This window comes from Melanostigma gelatinosum (genome assembly GCF_949748355.1).
Source record: "Melanostigma gelatinosum genome assembly, chromosome: 10".
Classification (NCBI taxonomy): Eukaryota; Metazoa; Chordata; class Actinopteri; order Perciformes; family Zoarcidae; genus Melanostigma; species Melanostigma gelatinosum.
Genome location: NC_136643.1, coordinates 13,853,003 through 13,877,255, shown reverse-complemented (window position 1 = coordinate 13,877,255; position 24,253 = coordinate 13,853,003). Strand labels below are relative to the sequence as shown.

The 24,253-nt window shown below is 46.7% G+C and overlaps 1 protein-coding gene across 2 annotated transcripts; it reads left to right on the top strand.

Moving 5' to 3' along the window:
• Positions 1-200: 200 nt before the first annotated feature.
• On the top strand, positions 201-24,014 carry bcl9 (BCL9 transcription coactivator). 2 transcript variants are annotated; one of them, XM_079277407.1, is made up of 10 exons: positions 201-334; positions 2,293-2,462; positions 14,387-14,836; positions 16,418-16,734; positions 17,106-17,213; positions 17,360-17,546; positions 18,293-18,389; positions 18,491-20,708; positions 21,177-21,449; positions 21,559-24,014. In XM_079277407.1, exons 3-10 carry the CDS (start codon positions 14,550-14,552, stop codon positions 22,656-22,658), a joined length of 4,587 nt encoding a protein of 1,528 aa, XP_079133533.1. In that variant the 5' UTR covers positions 201-334; positions 2,293-2,462; positions 14,387-14,549; the 3' UTR covers positions 22,659-24,014. The 2 variants fall into 2 exon arrangements, with proteins under 2 accessions (XP_079133533.1, XP_079133534.1); XM_079277408.1 differs by lacking the exon at positions 201-334 and adding an exon at positions 612-722.
• The last annotated feature ends 239 nt before the right edge of the window (positions 24,015-24,253 follow it).

Below are 24,253 nucleotides of genomic sequence, written 5' to 3'. Positions count from 1 at the left end.
TCTGCGTATTCGTATGTTAGTCTACAGTGTTTACCGTGTAACATGGAGTGGACGTCTCGCTGCTGTCCGACACTAACGTTCTCACTGGCACACAGACCTGACCTAGAATTGCTACTTAGAATTCGGGCTAAACCATCGCGCTGGAACGGGGGGGAGAGACGACAGGAAATCTTGACTGGGATGTAATGGAGTAGGACCAATGGAAAGCTCCGGCGAAAGGGGGGAGACATATTTCTATTTTATAATGTTGTTCCCGTGATAATGTTGTGATTTGATTTGTGCACGGTATGAATCCGTCGTTCGAGGAAAAACGGGATTTAAGATAACATTCCAGGTGAGTCTTCCTTTTCGTCAAATTCAGGTGGAAAGTGTCGGTTCCACAGCTCAGCCTCCTGGCAACGGGCACACGCGGGTCCTCCTCCCGGGGACATCTCACTCTGGTATCCGTTCTTCCCTGCCTCTGTCCCCGAAGGCTGGCTAGCGAACCCACGTCGTGTCTGGTCTGGCAGACAGTGAGCATCCTTTCCACCGTAAATGCCGATTCCCCCCCCTGCGCACCAAAAGCGGATTATTCAGGATGTTTTCAGCATGGTGTAAAAGCCGCGGAGAAATATTGGTTTTTACCCCATTATACCGGAGGACCGCCCGTGCTTCGTGAAAATGAAAAAAGGATACAATGCAGCATGCATGTTGTGCATTCTTCGGGACGTACCACACCGCTGGTATTGTATTTCCTTCATTACAAATGTGCTTGATATGATTTATAAACGCGTAGCGACATTATAGGCCTCGGCTGCTTGATTGTGTCGGCCAGCCCTATCATCTGCCGAGCGATTTAATTGTTACATTGCTATCGGAGCTAGCAGAACTTGAAAATGAATGTTTGCATAAGGAGGGCCTGAATTGTTTTATTGGCGGACAAAGCCATGAAAGGAATCTCATTTTGTGTTTGATTTTTTTTCCTCTCTGTGTGTGTGTGTGTCTGAGAGCTTGTGGCCGACGTCGTTGTTCTCGCTCTCAGCCGCCGTCCAGTGCCTCCCTCTTCGGGGAAGACTTTGTTTGCGCTGGCCGACGCTCCATGAATGCAAGTGCTGAAGTCCTCCCTTCCCCCCCACTTCTCTGGCGAAACAGGAACAACTTCTTTTCGGAAAAAAAAAAAAGTTCCTGGAGTTTCAAGCGCCATGGAATTACTTTGTCCGCCAAGAGTTGTCCAGTGAGGCGCTGAGATTTCAGGGGGGGGGGGGGGGAAGTCTAGTCTGTGCAGTGCTTTACGGTTTATTTGCAGAGTTTTAGGTTCGTAGATGTCCCTGTGTGTATTTTAGGACGACTTCCTCGAGGAGGCCTGTTTGTGAGTAACTTGTGTGTCTTTGTGCTGTGTTGCTTTGGTAAGACCAAGAGAGCAAAACATGGCAAAGAATGTGTTGACTCTTTTAGTTTTTACCAATTTTATTCTTTAGCTTCAATTTTTTTTGGAATTGACTTGCGAGTGAACAGAATCCACAGGTCCTATAGTGTGAAAATGTTTAGTAAATGACACCTGATGGCAAACAGATGATAGTAAGTGTCCCTAAAGTCATTTCTTTTTTCCTTTTAATAAAACATTTAGCATGCACTCAAAAATGAACTTGTGGTAAAGGTGTATTCTGCATCATTTTGCCTCTATGCTGTGGGTTTTTTTCAGTGGCTTTTGCGCTTTGTTGCAGTTTGCATTCTAGTCCTGTAGCTGTTATCCAGAGCGGCCCCCTGAGTTAGCAGGTAGGGGCCCCCGGTGTCTCGTCCGAGGGCCGTCGTAAGGCTTACCTGCCAGTGGCTGACATTGCAGCTGTTCCGGTTGGTCTCTTCAATTGCTGGGCAGACACTGCTGTCTTCCACAGAGTTGCATCTGTTGCACAGCCTTTAACGCTACGTTTTTATATTCATCTCCACTTCTACTCTATTTTCTTTTGAAAATATCGAGGTGTCTCCTTTTCACTCCCACGATGGATATTTGGAGTGAAGTCCTCTTTGATGCGAAGACGCGAGGAAGCTCTCGGTAGAGCATCATACGCTGTTTTGTCGTCCCTCATGTGCACAGCGGTCGATAACTGAAGTATAAATGGGTGTCCGGGTTAAAACAAGGCGACTAGACACTGCTGCTGTGAGCCCCTAATGACCTACGCTTTGCGCCGGTCGTGTTTGCTACATGTTGGTCTTGTCAACACGACTTGACAGGAGACTTGAGTGCTTTTCCATGCCATGTTTCTTGTTTTGCGTTTCACCCGATGAGCAGAGTTGTCTCCTCTCTGTTTCCAGGTGTGAATGACTTGTGGCTGTAAGGCGTCGTGAGTGGGCCAGGTTCCTGCACAGCCTCGGTAGCCTGACTGCTGGGAGGAGTCAAGTGGAGAGCAGACATCCGTGCCCAGGGGACCTGAGGCCTGGTTCTCCATATGAGGCCCTGCTGAAAGGGCAGGGGGGCTTCTGAGGTAACCCAGCTCAACTCTTGCGCTTCCTTTTTTTTCTTCTTTTTTTTCTCACTTTTATCACAGAGTTTCTTTCATACAAACACACCGACCCTGTTCTCAAAAGCGCACACCCATGACAGACGGCACATAAATGCTGTTCTCTCATCCCCATTTTTTCGTTGCTTTAGTTCTTATAACCAAAGGTCGAAGGCTGATTTTATAATAACCGTAGTTTGGAACGGAAGAAAGCCGATAGCCACGAATCTGGCGATGCTGCGGCCTTGAGTGAGCATTGTTGGAATATGTTCTATTTCTTTACTGTTCTGTGGCCTTTGACCCGCCGGTAGTACTTCTGAGAAAATGAACTGATATGACATGAGGACCACTTGTCAGCTTGCTGTAAAATCAGCTGTTCCCCGGGACGGCAACGTTTTAGCCCACATTTTCTAATGTTATTACCAGAACGATACATTTTTGCATAATATCTAAATATCTAAATAATAATAACTAAAACAGAATTTAAAGTCTGTCGTGCATTTTATAGCTGGAGTGCACTGAGTGCCAGCGATAGTTTGTAAAACCGCCTAGCTTCACCAAACCGATAAGTGTGTGTGTACGACAGTCAGTGCCTGATGCAAAATGACTGATTAATCACGTCTGAAATCTCTATTTACCATTTCACACTAGAGTGAACTGAGTTTTTATCACAAAGGGAGTAGTGAACGAGTGAACAAGGCAGTGATTTTGGACACAGCCACACCATGTGTAGCAGAATGAAAGGGGACTGAAATATATCCGTCCGCCATGTTTTCTACTGTAACAGTTCACACATCTTCCCCGCTATCGTGTTTTTAAAACGGAGACAAACTTTTCTTACGAGCGGGTGCCATAACTCGTTAGCGTAACACCGCTCTGACGAGCGCAGGCTCCCCCCCTGACATCCGTCACCATCTCTTCGCCGTGTGCCCGTGGATGTGCCCACGTTGACGGCGGCGGTCTGATGAGAGAGGCCTTGAATATGAAGCGGTGGCTCCTGTACAGCCGCTCTCCGTGCTCGGAGGGGGGGGGGAGAATGACCTCACCGCTTCGGTCTGTCAGTGCGATGTTTGGTCTCACTCTCACATCTGCGCACGCTGAGGACACAACACGCGGTCAGGGCCGCTCTTCCTGAGAACGCCGTCCGCACTGTTTATTTATCTGCTATCTAATCCCAACGCGTGTCAACCAAAAACCACAGTGAGGTGAAGGGCGCAGGGAAATGGATATTGATGTAAAGCGGCAGAGGATTTATTCTTCTCTCCTCTTGTGTGTGTCGGCCTCTCGTGTTTCCATGCATTTGTTTGCTTCATGGGTTTTCTAATTAAAACTCGCACCGCGCTCGTGTTGTGTATGACGTGGAGGGAGAGTCCGTCTCTCTCCGTTGCCTTATTATGACATCTTTTTTTTTGGGTACCGGTTTGTACCTAAACTAAGTAGTCTACATTCAGCAAGTGTATACTAGTGCTTGGTGTTTTGAGTAATGATTTAAGGAGTTTAGTTCATCAGCTGACCGACTCCTGCAGTAATCGGGCATCCATTGTACAGTAACTGTGTGGTATTCCCCAGGGAGCAGGAAAAGTACTGTTTGCTTTGTAACCATCGAGGGTTTGAACTAGGGCTGGGCGATATGGCCTAAAAATAAAATCTCCGATTTTTTTACAAAAAATCCGATTCACGATTTAAATCGATTTTTTCCCCCACAAATTTTTGCAGATGACAGAAGCTGTTGAAAACAATTTTTTATTTTATTTTGTGATGATTTTCCCTCGTAGGTTGATAAAAATAAAGTGCAAACAAAACCTGAACATTGTAGAAAGGTGCCTGTAGTATACAAAAAGTATTTGGTCACTCTTTTGTTTGCCTGAATCATTTAAATATAAAATTAAATTAAAGATAACATTAAATGGCATTAAATAGTAGCCTTCCATTGTAAACAACTGTGCAAATGTAACTTTTGACAGTAAGCTTTTCTAACTGAATACACTGATACAAACACAGCATGAAATAAAATGTATGTGACCCTTTACCATTCACATTTTCAAAAGTCCAACATCTGATCTAACATCAACATAACATATTGTGCACAGTAAATAAGTGCATGTAAACAAAATCAAGTGCATTCACAACATAACCAACAGTATTAAACAGTAGTGCATGTTTTTTCTAAATATTTTTTGCCAGGAAGACAGCGTCGCTTGTGCTCCCGCGGTCCTGCTCCCTCCGCAACACTTCTCCCACTCGGCGGCATGCCTCTGTTTGAGGCTGTTTGTTCTGTGTCAGATGACACGAACCCGAACCATTTCCAGACCACGGAAGACACATTCTTCCCTCTCTTAAGAACGAGAGCTTCACTGCTGGCCGCCATTGTTTTCGTTTGTAAACAATGCGCGCGCACTCAACTACGGGAACCCAACGGGGGGAGGGGTGGGGGCGATTTTCTCGATTTTCAATAAAACACATCGCCTTAAAGCACACATTCGAATTAATCGATTAAATCGATTTATCGCCCAGCCCTAGTTTGAACGTTAACATTTGACTCGTTTGGCAGTTTAGAGTGATGTTAAAATATTGCTGTGACTTTACTGAACTACTGTGAATAAAATACAATTATGTCCAGTTTACTTTGGCGGCAGGACATGAAAATATGTAAGTATATGTAAGAAACGCAGACGGAGAATTCACAAACTATTCACAGAGGGAACTTTCTCCCTCTTTTGTTTTGCAAAATGTGTATTCGTTTCCCTGTTCCACGAAAGACTGGCTGAACATATTGACGAGTTGATTTCTGTTTATTGATTTATTGATTGCTGCAAATATTATCCATTTTCCCTGCAAATAGTCGAAATAGGCAGTTTTTACGTTTCTTTAAATTAGGCTAAATAGTGATCTTATCTAATACATTAAATCAGCATTGTTATGTATATATACAGCATCTGTATTAAATGAAATGGACAGATTTGACAAATCCACATTAAATTCAGTTTCTATCACCGTTAGTATAAAATTGTGACCAGCCAGTTTTATAACGCTTCTAAACACCAAATAGTTAAAATCACTGGAGTTGCGTTGGTTCTCCGTCTCAGCCAATATCTTGATTTCAGGTATTAGAATTAGAATGCAGAGAGCGAAAAAGGGGAATCCCTAATAAATCATAAATGTACAGCACTTGTCAAGGACCAAGCTTCACATTGCAGAAGCAACACAGGACCAAACACAATAAGATCAAATGGGAGACGATACAGTACAATGTGATTACATTTAGAAGGCATACCCATGGATAGACGATGGATGGATATTATGGTTACATTTAAGTAACACAAAGTCTTCAATAAGTAAAGCCATGTTTTTTAGGGCCATGGACACCAGTTCTTTAAAACCCAAACTAGTGTTGAATGCTTTAGAATAGATCAAATGACAGAAATATCTATTACTTCATTTACAGCCGTGCCGTGCAAAATGTTCAGCGGGGCGACCAATAAGTGCGGCAGTTGTTTTCTTTAGTTATTCATCTGTCCAAGATTGAGCAGTCATGACTTCGACATGTTGTAAAGATACATTATTATAATAATAAAGGAAGTTGGCTGCTGGACGTCCTTTTAAACCAAATCTTTTAGGACTCTAAGGACTCCTTTAGTAGTAAGTCTTCACAGCTTAGTGTGCCTTTCCCCAAATAGTTACAGCTATAAATATTAATCTGTTTTTTTCCTACGAGCTGTATTTCATATCTCTTGGTGTAGGCGGAGGTCTCCGTCTGTGTGGATGTGCGGTCGGATAGCTGCCCGTAGCGGATCCTCCGGGACGTGTCTGGCTGAGTCAGAGTGTACCTATAATTCTGCTTTCGTGTTTCTCTGCTGTGCTTGACAGCTACTGCACCGACACGCTGCTCCTCCCGCCCTGAGGGGAGGGGGTCCTCTCACACCGCGCTGCTCTCAGGTGGAACCTCAGGGGCTACGGTGACCCTCGGTCACCCCAACTATCTAAAGCTAAGAGCTGCCGGATCGGCTGGTTAGCCTGCTGTAACCAGCCGAGGTTGAGGGCGCAAACTGCAGTCAAGCTGGAGTGTTTTGAATTGAGATTTTGGCTACAACGCCTCCTGGGATTTTCTGTTGCACTCGCCATTAGTTTGAACACAAGATTTCCGATTTTCTGCCATTTGTCAACGTACCATGAAACTGTGCATGGGACACAACTCAAGGATTGATTTGAAATCAATTTGCTTATTTTACAAACCAGCGGCGAGCATCCATCAACAGTGTTCTTTGACGACACTGCCGGTGTAAAGTGAGAGGAAGCTTCTGGTACGTTCTAGTCCTTTATTTTCCTGATATGTAATGCTGTACTTTGCAGAAAGTCACATTAGTTTGTGAGGAAAGAAACCCAAAGCGTTACAGATTACAGTATGCAGCAGTGGTTTATTTATAAACGAGACTGCTACAAACGGTTAAATTAGTTTATATCAGATTTTACGATTCTAGCTTTGCAGCCATTTTGCCAGCGGTTTGTTGACACCTCTGTCGTTCTGTTTGCTAAGAGAACTGACTGCCTGAAGCCGACGCAAACGCTGTTTCCCACTCACCTGCACGTAATAACAGTGATCAATATGATGCGAACAAGCCACAAACTACACGTAGTTTTCTTCGTAAATCAGCAGGGAACTCCCAAAAGCATACAATATTGATCCCTAAGGCACTAACGCTAACAAGCTAACATCTGTTGTGATTCCTCGAGTGCTCCAATTCTGTTGTTTTTGGTGTTTTCTGGTTTGCTTTTTAAATATTTGATTATGTAGAGCAGATCCCCTCCTTTCTGCTTCTGCAGAGTTTAGTCCTGGATGGTGTTGAGCTGCCTGTTGGTTGTTTAACTGCAATAGTTAATAGCCGACTTTCCAAACAGTGCCACACCAAAGATTTAACCTGCTTAGATCTCATATTCATCCTCCATGTTTGTGGTTTTTGCTTGTTTTCTAGTCATTTGAACCATCGCCTTATGCTCATAAACAAAAGGAAGTTTATATATTTTCTTTGCCTTTCAAACACCTCGAACGTAATGAAAAACAATCATATTTCTCAAAACACACAGAGCCTAAATGTATATTCTAGTCATAATTGCGATACAAAAATTGTTACATTCCCCTCCAGCCACCATTGCGTGTCTTGAGAGCAGCTTTTAGAACCATACAGCCGTACACGAGGTGTGACTGACAACATCCTCGCCTCCTTCACTGAGAAGATTAGGTGTTGAGAGTAAATTCAATGCGTCTCTGATTAATGGGCAGATTGCATTTTTTTCAGCCACTTAATCTTGGGTTACACTGGCACTACAGTGTATACTTTCTACATTATTATGTGGGTAATAGCTGGGCAGACACGTCTTGTTCCAGAGCAGTTCATAGTTTCAGAGGCACGCAAGCTCAGACTCATGGGAGCAGCAGCTGCCATAAACTCGTACAGCAGTTTGCACTGCATCTCAGCCACTTTTAGGACGGCTAACTACTGCCGCATGTGGGTGTTTCCATGTGCAACAGTATGAGTATGTGCATGTATATTGCTCTGTGCCTGTATATCTAATTTGGCAGGTCTTAGCCAGTGTGTTTAAAATTCCACGGGAATGACACACACACACATGCAAACTGGGGTAATTCAGGGACACAATCGGGCTCATATTCTCGCCAAAGTGCTAATTTTGTTGTACGATGGGAGAAGTATAGTCTGTAGTTTTCTGCTTTGACTGAAACGCGTCTCTGCTTGTTTGATGTCATGCCAGGTCAGTGGCGTCGACTGAACGAGGTCTGACGGGTTGAGAAGTCGCTTTCTTTAATGATTTAATGTGCAAAAAAAGTCCTTAAAATGTCTTTCTATTCTTGCCTAATGCTCTTAGTGCTATAAACGGTGCTTTTTCTCAGTGTTTGTTGTATTGACGGCTGCTTCTAATGTGGGTATTTGATGTTTCTGTGCTTGTTTGTTGTGAGGTTCCGTATCAACGCATTGCCACTACGTGTAATATAATGTTGCAGATAGAGCCTTTTTGACCATGAGCCTCCTTTTACGCGTTCCCTCAATGGTCTGCTTGGGGCCTGGCCGTTGGGATTTCCCACAATGCATTTAGCCACAGGGAGACGTCCTCCCAGCATGAACAAGGGAGGAATTTGGCCCGAGTGTGGTAGCGACCGTCGTGATGGAGGGAGGGAGTCACGGACCAGAGAGCATGGTCAAGGGAAGGGAGGAAAGGAGGGGTCTGCACAGAGGGCAGCAGACTTTCTGTTTGGCTGCTCATTTAATCACCAATCGGAGAAAAGAGAGTCTCAGCTCAGGCGAACCTGAGGTAAACCTACCTCAACCTAATGTGCATAAAATAATATTAAAAAAGGACTTAACTCTGAGGATCTAGTTCTCGCTACTGCTGCCATGGTCTGCTATACTAACAGTTTGAGATGCAAAGTTGTAATGTAAGAAATACCTGAATGTGCCTGAATAAAGAAGAAATCTGGCCGCCTCAGGACTGCACACATTGCATAGGTTTTTATCTTCAGAGGTCTGCTTCAGCTCTGTTCAGGATTTTTCATTCTGGCTTTTATTGCTCTCATATCCGCTACTAGCGCAGAAGAGAATTTAATGTTATTTTCCACTCAATTGTCTGAAATTGACCAAGCAGCCTAGTGTGTTTTATGTTTACGCTTTTGCAGAGTCCAAAAGTTGCAATATACACTATACTGTTTGTCTAATACAATCCAAAGTAAATGTGTTTTTTTTAACCTATTTTACCGTTACAATTTTGGCAACAGTCATTGTACTCTAAGCATTTGATACTGGTAAGTGTTTGATAATGGCACGCCCCTTAATTTGAACCCACGCTTGTCTTGTTGGATAAATAATGGCACATTGTTGCCGGTTTGTCAGTCTCTTTGTCTTGTATCGAGTAGAAAGGTGTGTGTGTGTGTGTGTGTGTGAGTGAGCAAGACACACCCACTTAGCCAGAGATCCAGAGACGCCGGGCAGATGGACAGAGATGGAAGTGCAGGGTGAAGTGTGTGAGACGGAGATCAGAGCAGGCCGGAGTGCTGAGTGCCAGTCCTGCTGTTGGCGCTGGCTGCCACACATGGCACGGTGCCCAGGCTACGCCAACAGATGTGTCACCAGTGAGTCAGCTGTGTGTGTGTTTCAGTGTTTCAGACACAGACACCCACCCGCACACTCTGTGAAGAGAGCGACTTGTGTAATAACCCCCACTCCTCCCCCTCCTCCTGCTACGGGTGAATCAGTATCCCACCCTCTTCCTACCCTTCTGCTTTCATTGCCACTTCCATCATTGTGATGGACACTGCTCTGCTTCTGTCACCGTGATATGATTTGACAGAATGTGACATTACACACATGTCGCCTCCCCGGGGATGGAGGGGCCTCGTCTGCAGACCACAGGAAAGGATGAACCGAGGGAGCGGGAGTCGTCGTACAAAGGCAGGACAGACAGACAGACCAGCAGAGAGACAGCTGGCACTAGCAGTGAGGGGTAAAGACTAAAACACTCATGGAAGGAAAAAAGCTGGGTGGAGACGGATGGAGATATGTAGCTATTGTACTTCGGGAGTTTGGAGACTGCAGAAATGTTCATTGTAAATATTTCTGTGGCTTGCAGCGCAGTCCTACTGTATGTGAGGGTTGTTCATGTGTGGCAGCCCTTGTTCCCGTCATGGTAGACGCATTTTGTCAAATGTTCACTCTGTCTTTAGTTCACAGCTCTATCTTTAGTGCAACTTAGCATTGCTAACATTCTGTAAGAACCAAGCGTGAGCCCGTGACTGCTGACTTGCAGGGTGCGGCATGTTGCTCTCAGGGAGCCACCGCAACAGGTGACCGTACAGGTGTTTCCTCAGCCAGGTCACTGTGGGATGGCCGACCACTCTTGCACGTTTTGTACTTTCTTAAAGTAGAGTTAATACTGTTTGTCCTGTATGTGGTTAGTTACTGCTTCACTAGTAGCCAGACAGGTATGTGTGGGAACTAGTTGTGTTCGAGGTAGAGCAAAGAGATCTTGTGAAACTACTTACCAAGCTGCCGTCCGTCATGTTGTAGAAACCAGCAAGAGCAAGCATGACTTGAAAGTGAAAAACCTAGCTCAGTGATGCAAACTATTTCCCTTCAGCATGTCCCTTCAGGCCCAAAATGATTATTATGAACATTGACATATCATGAATGTAAACAACAAACATAGCTTTTGTTGGTAGTCATAGCTTTCAAGCTAGCAAAACGTTATAAAAAATCACTTCAGTGACTGGTTGCTGGGGTACAACCAGTCTTGATGATTTGACTCTCTAAATAAAAGCAAAATATTTTAGTTGTCGATTCTTTATTTATGACGTTTCAGTTCTCAGACCCTCTTCAGGTTAAATTAATGATTCATATCACAAAAGCAAGCGCACATCGTCGTACCTCGTGGGAAGACTTGATTGTTGTCTCGTGCTTTTAATCCTATTACAAATGCTTTTTTTTTTTTTTTCTGCTTCGCTTTGACTTGAGACTTCATACGGTGGTGATGTGATTTTAATTCATATTGGGTCCATGTAAGTTATAGAAAGAGACTGAAAGGCTTTTCTGTTTTGAGAGAGCTGGCCGATGCTTCTTCAGACTGCACGGTTCCTTGCCGATGAGCGCTGCATTCTTGCAGAAAAAAACCAGAGGAGAGGTGGAAATAATGTGTCTGATGTTTGCTTAAACAAATAATGGACTCAAGAAATTGTCGAGATGGAGGCTGAGCAGACGGGGAGCACGTAGAGGAGCTAGAGAGCGAGAGCAATACTCCATTGTGACTGAACTGCAAAATAGGATTTGCATAAATAAGGCTGAAACAGCAGGCCTTTTTACAGCCAGCAGCAGGGCTGAGATGAGGGAAGAGTGTGTGTGTGTGTGTGTGTTTTGACTTGTGTGTTTTCCCCCCTATCTTTTTCAAATAATGCCTTTGTAGTATTGTTGGGTGAAAAATTCAACCCAGGGGACTGGGTTGGCAACAAGGTCTAGGTTTCTTTTCCTCTTATTTACACACCTTTTACCCTCAGAGGAATTTGGGTGACGTAGCAGGGAAGGTCTACACTGCGCTCAGCCGGCGTACGATGGCTGTTACATAAGCAAGAAATTAAATGCTCCCTTTTAGTGCCACCCGCATTCGAAAAACCCAAACCTAATTGACTTTAACTATTTTCTGCCCTCTCTTCATGTGGAACCTCGTATTTATATCAGAGGCAGGAAGCTCATCTTTATAGCCTCATTATACTGTTTTCCCATTGACTTGCATTCACGGCAGCTCTCCGTGTGTGCTGTGATAGACAGTTCAGCGTCTTTACTGGAGATAGAGAGGGAAAAATCTCTATGATTGCCTCGACGGTGTTTTGTTGTGCGTGGTGGGCTGCAGTGTGCACGCCTGATGTGTGTGTGAGTCTGTGTGCGTTCCTTGTGACAGTCATGTCAGCAAGCTCCCCAATTAGTGTCTTGTTAGCTTGCGATTGGAGGGAGCGGGTGATTGACGGGTCATGCTGTTTGCGTCAGTATACGTGTGCATGCTCACATTGCGCACATTTGTGTATGATTAGGGTTTAGGTTTAGATAACGCCCCTCGACGGCACACGTTGCCAGTTGGGGCTGGCCCCTCATCCAAACACAGCATGCTGGAAACTCACCTTTCTTTTTTTTAAACTGACCCTATACACCCAATGCCACTATGCTTCAAACAAAGTGCTTTTCAGATGGTCAAACGGAATCTAAAACCGCTCCTCTCTGTCTCATGATGGAACAGGAAAAAGAGGATTTCGTTGACGATTTTTTGCAAATAGCTGAATTCAAAAATCCAACATTCCCGCTTACTTCATGCAGGGATTGGCCGGGTGTGCAGAGCTGGAACAGTAAGCAGGATTTGAATTTCTCCCTCAAGCTCTCCATTTAAACATATATATATATTTTTGAATGTACGAATGAGGGAAACGCATTAAATGAAGACATTAAGTTTAAAAGTTTGTGTCCATATCGCCATATTTGAGCAATTCTTGCCCGTCTCTATGACAGCAGTCTTTTTGTCCAAACCTTTTAATGTAGCCGTTTGGAATATCTCTGCACATTGTTGTTCTCAGACGTGATTGGACAGCATGTGGTATGAACGAGTCTTATTTAAGCATACCACGGCCTTTAAGCACACCTAGCACCCACGCTCACCGATGTCCTTATTAAAAACAAAACTCTAATCACTTGTTTATTAGCTCTTTTTGCCCACACTGTCCTGTTTTGTCCTGGATGTTATTATTGACTGTTTTGGTTCAGAGCAGTTGTCTGGCAGGTCTTGTCACTGTGACTTACCCGAGTCAGTCATTACAGTCAACAGAAAAATCAAATGGCATCTCAGTTTTCTGCCACTTCCTGCTTTCGTCCTCTCACACACATTCTCTGACTTCCCATATTTGAAAGTCTGCTCTAACAAAACTCCAGCAACGACGACTGATGGGACACGAGCAGACAGTCTGTTTTACTGTCGCCGTCAAATAATTTAGACGCAAAGTTTAAACTGTGACGACTATAGTTTGAGCCAAAGCACTTGTGTGACATTCCGGTCAATTTCTGTGTGCTGTGTATCATCACCACTGCAGAATAACTCTCACAGAAAATATAATTTCCACAGTTGTGTATCAAAGCATGTTGTGTTGCAAAAATATAAACATGTCATGTCACCATAATAGAGGTCTTTCAAGCTGTTCCGTTGTAAACGCGCGAATCGCAAGTTCGGCAGTCATTAATCTGCCCATGGCTCCTCTGAAACGCCCACTCCTGTACCACAGAGTGTGTTAAGGTTGAAAGGTTCGTCTAATCAGTGTAATTTGGACACACAAGGCTCCTCTGTCCCTGTGGAGAAGCCGGCCTCTGCTCGCGTGCAGTAGTGATATGTGGGCCCTGCTGGTTGTAAATCACTTCCCCCTCAGACCGGCGAGTGACGAGTGTTGCTGCTGTAGCAGGAGTCAAGTGTATTTGTCTGGTTCGCAGTGACCCCTCCCCCCCCCCCCCCAAACACTCCACCTCCTTCTCCCCAGGGGGAACTCTGGAGCCAGTTACAATGTTGAGTGTTTTTGGAAGAGCTCCTAAATATTTTCAGGATGACAATGTAATCTGACTGACTGTGCTGCTCCCTCGAACAGGATTCTCATGCAACTCTCGTACCAAACGCACACAAAGAGAAACGCACGGCGGTTAGTTTGGACCAGTATACTGTTCTCCCACTCCATCACCACACTTCACTGTTTGCTGCACTTAGTACTTATAAAGGTAACGTGATACAGTAGCATCAAAGGCTAACCTGACTGATATTGGGGTTTTGGATGTGTTTGGGCTAATACCAGGATTGATATTTAAGAGTTTTTATCGATCTAGCTCCATGAAACTCAATGTAGTGTTGAAGGCTATGTTACAAACGCATCGGTTTTTTGTTTCTTTTTGCCAAAATATGGTCCAATACACAGATTCAGTTTGTGCCATTAGCTGTTGCAGTTGGTCCCTTGTCATTCTAAGCACACAGAGGTAGATGGAGATATTACTGTTTCTGTTCATACTGTGCAAATAGCATTGACCCTCTGAGACCCATGTGTAACATTGTATCAACCCAAAAATATCTGATATTATTTATTATTATTATTATTAACTCCCATGCTTTCACTCTTGCAACATGTGGAAAATGTGAATCCATTGCTGATGACATGAATTAAAGCTAAACGACGACACTACGAAAGAACAATGACCAACTTTTAACAACCACCTTTCAAGTCTACAGAAGTAGATTGGTAGTAAAAAGATATTGGGTGGTGTGTCACTTTAAGTCTGTTCAGACTGTGGCCCTCTTTTCCACTTTTGTTAACTGTTCCTTTTCCTCTCTCTCAACAGTGTGCCCAAGGGCCGTTGAAAGCCCCCTTGGGGGAGTTTCATAAATACACAACGAGCAAGAAAAGACTTCTGGACTATTGTTATCATCTCTACACACTTTCTCTCACACACACACTTACATTCTCGCGCACAAACCACCCACACAGACCAGGACATAGAGAGAATGTTGGAGGTCCAAGAGGAGAGGCCAGCGGCGGCAGGTACAGCAGCGACACACTTCAACAAGAAGGAGCGAGGGAAGAAGGAGCGAGAGGAGGCCAAGGACGGTCGGGGGAACCTCTCCAACATCGGGAATCCCGCGCCCGGCTCCAGGAACGTGCGCGCAAAAGCGCCGCTCACGCACACCGGCAGTCCTCACCAGCTCATCACTCCACCCTGTTCCGTAGTCCTGGGAGCCCCATCAATGCACTCCAATAGGCTGAAGAACTCCCCGTCCACCAACACGCAGAGGTGAGTGGACGCACACTGTGCGTGTGTGTGTGTGTGGTCCTGATGATTGTTTTACCAGCCCAATCAGCCAAACACCGATATGAATGTTGATTATGCATTTAATCCAGACTTTCTATGAACAGCTGCACAACTAGCAGAATTTAAAAAATGATAACGCACTATGTTAAACAGATGATTTTTATGGCTGCATAACATTGTTGTGACACTTAATCACATTTTTTTTTTTTTTTATCCTCTGCGTTGTCGTTTTGTACTTCTAACAGCTCGATGACTGAAGTACTCAGTCGTGTCTTTCCACATCAATAACATAAAGTACGCTTTACTGGGCGAGCGCCGGCTTCTGTCCAGTAAATAAACCTGTTGCAAGTGATCATCTCCCATAATTGAAAGATAAATAAACATTAGCTGTCAGTGTTTATTCACAGTTTGGAGCAGAGAACAAATACAAACACTCATCCCTCTGTTCAGAACAGAATGAAGTGAAAGAAACCGGTCTCTGTAGAACAGCGACTCACAGAGGCTACTTGTAATGTACGGAACCATTTTCTGTAAAAATAAATATATATTTTGTGCCGTCAGGCCAAGAGCAGATGCCAAGTTAAGCCGCTTTTTGGCTGATATGATTGGTTGCAGAGTGATTGGTGCTTCCCTCATGCCGGTTTTGGTTCACTCGTATCTGAACCGTTGCAAGGTGCACATTATGTAGCAAAGGCTGTAAAGCGGCATTTGTTGTCATACTTTATAAATCCCTATGGGGAAATATGAGCCATCCCAACTATTAAAGTAAAGTAAGCGAGCAACCGTCTCTAAAGCCGGCGGCTTGGTCTGTGGCGGGAGGCTCCATGTTGCTGAACATGTGTTTGATGTTGTGGTGTTGGTGTATACATGCTATGTGAACCGTAGTGAAACTGAGTTTTAGTTAACACAAACCTGAGCATGTCACTTTGGCCGTACCTGTGCTGCTTAGCAAGCAGGTGTAGGTCGGGTGTAATGCAGATCCAAGATCAGCTTCTGCCCATCATTCTTTAAACCGGCAAGGTCTTGGTGCATGCTCCAGAGCTGTTCTAGGGTCAGGGAGTACACTGAGGTTGGAAGTTTTCCCTGCTGACTCATGGTTCTGGAGCCTCTGGAAACAGCTGTCTGGACTGCCAAGATTCTGTGTGTCTGTGTGAACGTACAGACAGTGTGATCAGCTGCAACGGTGCTTTTTGGACATGTTTGCATTTGGTTCATGCTACTGGTACGTGTGTGTGTGTGTGCACATTAGGGAGAGAGAGACACAGATTAGGGTGTGGTAAGGGAGTTCTCTTCCAGTTGGATGTGTCTGAACTGAACTGCTCTCAGAACTGTAAGCAGCAGTCATTTATAGATGGCTTGTGTCTCTACTGTCTGTTCCTTCAGGTTTAACTGTGCACAAGGCATTTCAAATACCAATAGCTTAATATAGAGCTCATAGATATCCATACCAAATGCAATAATGGCATTGTGTTTACCAATTCTAAAACAAAAAAAGTTGTCCTTTCTGTCTCCTCTATTACTTTAATTATGTGTGATCGTTTTCTCCCTCCTCTTGTCCGTCAGCCCTAAACCTAAGACGGAGGCCATGGTACGCTCCCCTCCCGTCATGTCCCCCTCCGCTGCCACCCAGATAGACTCTAAAATGCCCAATCAGGGCAAACCGGGGAGCACTGGCAGCCAATCACAGCCCTCACCCTGCGACCCCAAGACCCTGGGCTCCAAAGGGGCTCAGAATGTGACCGGGGGGGGCATGGGGCTGAAGAACGGCCAGGGCCTGACATCGGGCCCGAGCTCCAAGGTCAAAGTCAAACGGGATCGAAGCGCCTCGGTGGAGTCGTTTGAGCAGCCAGAAGGTGGCACACCCACCAGTGAGGAGAAAGGTAAGTAGCAACCACCGTGGCCCAGTACGCATTATAGTGGCAGTCAATTCAAATCTGAGACTATGTTAAATGGTTTTATTCTCACCAGAATGGTAAAACAGTTGAACTAAGGCAGTCAGGCAAAGGTTGATGAGTTACTTGACGACGTCTTTAGTAGCTATCCTTTCACGCTTTGTTGCCAAACCGGTGACACTGCATGACTTTATTTTGAAAAGTGCTGCACGTAGAGATATTTATGTTCTCATTGTCTAGAGAAGGCAACAGTTGGACATCTTTAAAAATATACTTTCCAGTCACTCGCACAGATAAACCGAAGCCCACTGACGGTTGTGTGTGTGTGTGTGTGTGTGCGTGCGCGTGTGTGTGTACAGACAGTAGCAGGGTGAAGAGGATGTGTGTGGCAGAGAGGAGGCAGCCGTACAGTGGAGCTGACTGGTGCTCTGGGGGAGAAAGTGACGAAGATGACAAAGGATTCTTCAGTAAGTGTGTTAACGTGTTCATTCGAGCATTCTTAGAAGTCCCTCTGCTGATCAACTTGACTCATGGCAGCTCCTCCGTAGAACTACATTACCCATAGGCCTGCGCTGGTCTTAAAGCCGCGGTCCTCCCTCTTGTCTCTCTGCAGACTGTAACTCCAGTGACGCGAAGCCCCAGGACTCCGTCTCACATTCTACCTCCAATGCCGGACTCGGTCGCTCCTCCACACCTTCCCACAATACACTGGGAGGCCAGGGCTCGACAACGGAACCTGCCAGTGGCCAGAAACCAGGCACAAAACTTGTTTATGTCTTCACCACGGAGATGGCCAACAAGTAAGGAAGCTAAGAGTTACCATTCATGTGTGTCACGGCTTGTTTCTTCCATTAAATTGCAGCTCAGAAACGGTTCTCTCTAGCCATATTTTGCCACTTAATTCTTACATTTTGAGTGCACATATTACATGTGTACATGTATGTGTAGCGTATGCACTGTTTTTGTTACGTTTGGTGATTCATTTTACAGTTAAAACTTATCTCCACACGTTTTATATATATGAATGTGTTTATACAGGCCAATTAAATCATCTCAATACTTTGAACCTCCTTTTTTTTCGCGCAAGCAAAACACCCACAGACAGTGAAACCCTTTGAGGAAGTTTAGTTCAAAATGAAATGGGATTACCAACAATGTCAATTGCCTGAAGGTTATCTCTGTGCCCCTGTCATCAGTGGTGGTTGTTGTCTTTGATGTTTGTGTGTATGGCACTAAGATACTTGCTTCTCTTCCTTCCTCCAACGTTCCCGGCCTAAATCCATTGTGTGTATCAAGCATGTGTGTTTCTCAGTGGGAGCGTACACTTAGATGAACACTCTGTTGGGAATTGGAGATCAAAGATGTGGATGCTCAGTGGAAGTTTGTGTGTGTGTGAAATAGTTAGCTTAGTCTGTTGACCTTGGCTTTACCTTCGTAGTCTCATTTAGTGCTCATTCATCCAGCTCACTTCAAATGGACCCGTACACACACGCAAACGTATTGTGTCTGATGACGGATATCTGACTGTCTGCCTTCTCGTCCACAGGGCAGCTGATGCGGTTCTAACTGGCCATACAGAAAACATCATTGCCTTCCACATGAAAAACATCTCCAGCAGCAAGGACAAAGCTCACCTCCTCCTGGTAAAGACTCTCTTTAACGCACATGTATGCACGTTTATACACCAACATCTCGCATGAGAGTGTCTATAACTTAATCCTTTTTCTGTCACTTTCTGCTAAAGAATAATGCAGCAAGCGCCCTTCGGAATGACTCCAAGCCTCCCCAGCAGCCCCCGTCCCATGCTCAAGATCAGAGCCACCAGCCTGGATCCAAGCCGTCCTTACCGGGCATGGCAGAGCCGACCACACCCCAGCCTTCAAACCAAGGGAGCCAATCTGGTGTTCTTCCGCAAGAAGGGTCGTCCTCTGCAGGCATGGAATCCAAAAATCTTCCCGGCAGTAGCCCCAGCAACGCTATTGCTGCAGTTGACCAGGCCCCTGTCACCCAACCTGAAGCAGGCCTCGACCCTCCAACAGCAGTTGAGGGAGGGCAGGGTGGAGGCTCTGGTGGAGCGGGTCTGACACCCCAGCAGCAGCAACAGCAGCAGCAGCTGGCCCAGGAGCTGTTGAACATGGAGGCCAACACAGAGGGTCTGTCCCAAGAACAGTTGGAGCATCGCCAGCGCTCCCTACAGACCTTGCGAGATATTCAGCGCATGCTTTTCCCTGATGACCGTGATGCCCCACAAGCTGGGCCCCCACAGTCCCACGGTGGACCCCACGATGGCGGCCCTGATGGTGCACCCCGAAGGTCTGAGCAGGGCCCCTTACAGGCCATGATGGCACAGTCTCAGAGTCTCGGACCACCAGGTGGGCCAGGAGGACCTCGCCCACAAGGTCCACCCTTTGGCCCACCCCATGGTCCACCGCATGGTCCCCCCCACGGCCCCAGGGATATGCCCCCGTTTCCACAAGATGAAATGGGTGCACACATGGGGGGTCCAGGGGGCTGTGGAGACGGAGATCAGATGACTCCAGAACAGGTGGCTTGGTTGAAGCTACAGCAGGAGTTTTATGAAGATAAGAGGAAGAAACAAGAAATGCAGCACCGGCCACTTCCTCCAGACATGATGATGCACCCCCACGGTCCACGCGGCATGATGCGAGGCCCCCCGCCTCCATACCAGATGGGCCCAGGAGAGATGTGGGGAGGACCAGGTGGTCCACCAGAGCACTACCAGGAGCGCATGGCCATGGGCCCTGGACCCGGCCCCGGCCCTAGGGGTATGCCCCCACATATGCAGAGAATGCCTGGCTTCTCTGGTATGATGAATCCTGAGATGGAGGGGCCACCAAGGCCCGGAATGGGCTGGCCTGACGACATGCCTCCCCGTATGGGAGATGCACGAGGCTTCCCTGGAGGACCTGGGGGGATGTTTGGTGGTCCAGGGGGTCGTGGTGAGCGTTTTCCAAATCCTCAGTCAGTCCAAGAAGCAATGTTCCACCAAGGTATGGGTGGAGAGAAGAGCGTCCCTCCAGGGATGATGATGGACATGCAAAGGATGATGGGGCACCAAAGAGGTGGAATGGAACCTGGTAATGGCATGGGCATGTTTCCCAGAATGCCCGGTGATGGTCCGATGAGTCCGTCTTCTAGGCTCCAGGGGATGGGGGGAAGGGAAATGGGACCTGAGTTTGGCATGGGGCCTGGCCCTGGGCCAGGACCTCATATGCACCCTGCCAAGCTACGAGATCCCTCCATGAATATGAGTCCCGAGGAGATCATGAGAATGAGAGGAGGTGGAGGACCTCCAATGGAGAACATGGGTCCACAAGGCCGGCCCATGCAGGGTCCACCCTTCCCTGAGCAGTCACAACCAGGAGACTTTCCTATGGGGCCTGGGCGGCCCTTCCCAGGGGGTCCGGGAGGATTGAGGGGTCCGCATGTAGACCAAGCCTTTGGTCCAGAGCACAGATCTACACCAACAGGAGGCAATGGCCGTATTAACCACCTCCCCCCTGCCGGTGGTCCTTCACAAATTCAGAGGGGCCGCAAGCCAGCCGATCTGAATGTCCAAGCAGGAGGGGGAAACTCTCCCAGTATCAACCCGCTCAAGTCCCCTCCTCTGAGGCAAGTGCAGTCCCCCATGATGGGCTCTCCCTCTGGAAACCTTAAATCCCCTCAGACGCCGTCCCAGCTGGCTGGCATGCTCAGTGGTCCCACAGGCCCCAGTGCCCCTCCACCTCCCCCAGCTTCAGCACCAATGAAATCCCCCCACTCCATGATGGGATCAGCTGGTGCCTCTCCTGTTCACATGAGGTCTCCTTCTCTTCCAAACCCCTCTCCAGGATGGGCATCCTCACCAAAGCCACCCATGCAGAGTCCCGGAGTACCACCTCAGGGTGGCAAACCTCCCCTCGGTATCACCTCACCAAACATGATGGGTGCCATGGAGCAAGGTACGAGTCTCTTTCATCCGTTTCCTGTTAAGCAGCACCTGTTTCTTCTTCTTACTTCATCGTTAATATAGATTTTATTCCCCATCTCTTTTCAGTGCATCTTTATTAAATGTAATATTGTAACAGTTAATATTGGGATGTCTTCTGTAAATGGTTTGGAGTTTATTTTTATTATCTAGAATATCTGTCAGAATTAGTCTACAATACTGAAAATGCAAATAAAGAGATGTGGAGGCTATTTATTAAGTGCATCTCTTTAAGTCGCCACATCTGTATGAGGGGTGGGGTTGGGTGGGTTATGGTCCAGTGGCTCCCTCTTGTGGCCACAGAATTAAATCTCACTGAGCCTGAAGGATCAAATACTATTGCTACGTTATCATTACTGATAAAAAAAACAATCTCAAGCCTCCACTGCTAAGATTGATCATCTCTGTCACATCTGTTCTTTCTCACCATGCCCTCCGCTAGGTGGTAACGGCCCTCCCTCAGCCCCGCCTTCATCAGGGGCTCCATCTGGCCCCATGTCCCTACCAGGCAACGTTCAGTCTGGCAGTCCGTACGCCATCCCCCCTGAGCCAACTCTATCCCAGAACCCTCTCTCGATCATGATGTCACGCATGTCCAAGTTTGCAATGCCCAGCTCCACCCCACTCTACCATGATGCCATAAAGACTGTCGCCAGCTCTGACGACGACTCGCCCCCAGCTCGCTCCCCGAACCTGCCTTCAGTAAACAATAACGGTAAAACATCTGAAATGTCTTTTTCTTTGTTGTCGGATTCTAACTTTCAATTGCACCCACCTTAGTGCATGTGTAGAATACATAATCACTTTTTGTCGTGCATTTGCAGGTATGGCAATGAATCACCAAGTCAACCCACGTATGATGGGACCTGGAAATGCTGGACCCATGTCTGCCCTCAGCCCTCTGGGCATGAATCCAATGGCGTCCCAGCCCCTCTCCCATGGCATGCCCCCACAGATGCCCTCTCCCAATGCTCCTAATATGGGCCCAGGCATGATGCCTCATGGCATGATGATACCGCCAAACCCCCAGGACCCTGGTATGGGAAACCCCCAAATGATGTCCCAGGGACGCATGGGTTACCCTCACAGAGGCCAGGGATACCCCCTCACCCAGTCCCCTTCCCAGCAGGGCCCTTTCTCCCCGCACAACGGTCCTGGTCCCCAAGGTTTCCCTGGCCATCCCATGGGCTTCCAGGGAGAAGGGCCTATGGGAGGACGGATGGGGAACATGCCTCACGGAGGAGGGGTTGATGGGGGCATGTGCAAGCCCAATAACCCCGGAGGGCCGGAGTTCAACAACATGCAAGGTGGATTCAGTGATGCGGACCTTCATGAGGTGATGAGGCCGGGAGCATCTGGCATTCCCGAATTTGACCTGTCCAGGATAATCCCGTCAGAAAAGCCCAGTCAGACTCTGTCTTACTTCCCCCGAGGTGGGGGAGACAACCCTGGACACCCTGGGCACCCTGGACATCCTGGGCACCCTGGACACCCCGGGCACCCTGGACACCCTGGACAGAAACCACCACACCCCTCCGGCTTCCCCATGCAGGGCATGATGAGCGATGGTCCACCGAGGATGGGGATGTCCATGCAGGGGATGGGGGGGATGCCAGGGGGGCCCGGCGGGGGAATGGGCCCCCAAGACATGCCAATGGGCAACCCTGGTCACAACCCGATGCGGCCCCCAGGATTCATGGGCCAAGGCATGATGGGCCCCCAGCACCGGATGATGTCTCCTGGGGGTCCAGGAGGGATGATGCAGGGGAGACAAATGGCCCACCCAGGCCCCGGTGGCTCACCTAACATGATGATGTCACTGCAGGGCATGGGCGGCCCTCCACAGCAGACAATGATGATGGGGGGTCAGATGAGGCCACGTGACATGGACATGGGGTTCAGTCCGGGCCCTGGAATGTTCTGATCCTACAGAAACCTTGTATGTAGAATGTTCTTGGACAATACACAAGGATGGAATAAAGGTGATGGTGTGCTCAGAAAACTCTGATGAACTTGAGTAAAGGAAGTATAATACAGGAGAGGATGTACCCGGAAACGAACAGAACGGAGCTAACCAGTCACCGAGTAATGTCCTGTGGGAACTATTCCAATGGAGACTCGGGACAGGCCCAGATTGGAGTACTTTTGCCACAAGAACATTTGATTTTGACTCATGAACTTCAGAATGTATGGGATTGTTGTGCATCAATTTTGCAAAAACTGTTCTTGTGTTTTTTTGATTATCTGACTATAAAGATGACTTTCAACATCAAAGAGGAATCAACGTAACTCAAAATCAGCGTGGAGATGCTACAGTATATGTCTACTTTTTTCAAAAAAAACAAATGTCATGAAAGTGGTATGGAACAAGAGAAAGGAATAAGAAGAATTTGTGCTTTGTGAAGACTTTAGTGGAACTCCATCTTGTCTCTCGCTCCATTGTTTTGACTGTTTCTGTACAGTATATACGTGAGTGCGTGCGTGTGCTTGACAGACTGTATGTTTGTGTGGTATGTATGTGTCTGTATGTATAGGCATTCTATCAGTGACCTCTCAACTCCTCCTACCCAACTTTCATTGGGGGAGGAACGCCCCCTAAAAATACTGTACTGTTTACCATGGGTGGGCTATTCGAATTTTAGTCTATTTTAATTTCCTTTGTAACTCCAGTGTATAACAAACCAAACTATGACCTCATTAAGATAATAGTATTATTAAAAAAGCACAAACATGGACCGTCTGCAGAAAGCGTCTTCTTTCTACCATTGAGAGCAACACAGTGAGGGTCCTGGCAGCTTTGCAGCACAACGATAACCCCGGTCCAGATGAACATTGGACTCTGTGCTCCAAAACTTTCAGGACTCAACGTTGGCCAGCGTGAATAACACCGCTAATACCCAGATGTGCTTTGTGTGTTCTTGTCCCCGTTTTTTGCTTTTGACTCTCTTGTTGACTCTGGGTAATAATCATTCCCACAGCAATAATCTCCCCCAATGGTCAGCAGAATGGGACAGGAGTGGCTGCATGCCACAGCAGGTATGCCAGGTATCATAGAACTAGAGTTAGGTAGATCTGGTACAATTTTTAGAAAGGCAGGTGTGGCGTCCAGAGGGAGACACGCGGAAATGTAAACACGTACTGATAAACCATCCAGCTGACTTCCTCTCTTTTCTCTATTGTATAAGCTTGTCATGTGTTTCTCCATTGGCTTTGGTGCAGAACAGCCTCCCAGGGCTGTGGTGATGGACTACAAATAAAAGATATTGTTTTGGTACATACATGTTGTCTATGGAGTGTGTGTGTGTGCGCGCTCGTGTACAGGTCCACATGGCTCTTGACTATTCACGTCTTGTCAGTCATGTGGATCAGGTGGTGTCTTTCATTCTACACGTCAAACCAGTTTACCAAAAAATGAGCTCGAAGGCAAGGCAAGGCAAGTTTATTTGTATAGCACATTTCAACAACAAGGTAATTCAAAGTGCTTCACATAAAACCATTAAAAGCATCAAAACATAAGGC

Coding starts and splice junctions, on each gene's coding strand:
- bcl9 (XM_079277407.1), top strand. CDS start 14,550: ATGTTGGAGGTCCAAGAGGAGAGGCCAGCGGCGGCAGGTACAGCAGCG. Junction 16,735..17,105: donor ACCCACCAGTGAGGAGAAAG/GTAAGTAGCAAC, acceptor GTGTGTGTACAG/ACAGTAGCAGGGTGAAGAGG. Junction 17,547..18,292: donor ACCACGGAGATGGCCAACAA/GTAAGGAAGCTA, acceptor TCTCGTCCACAG/GGCAGCTGATGCGGTTCTAA.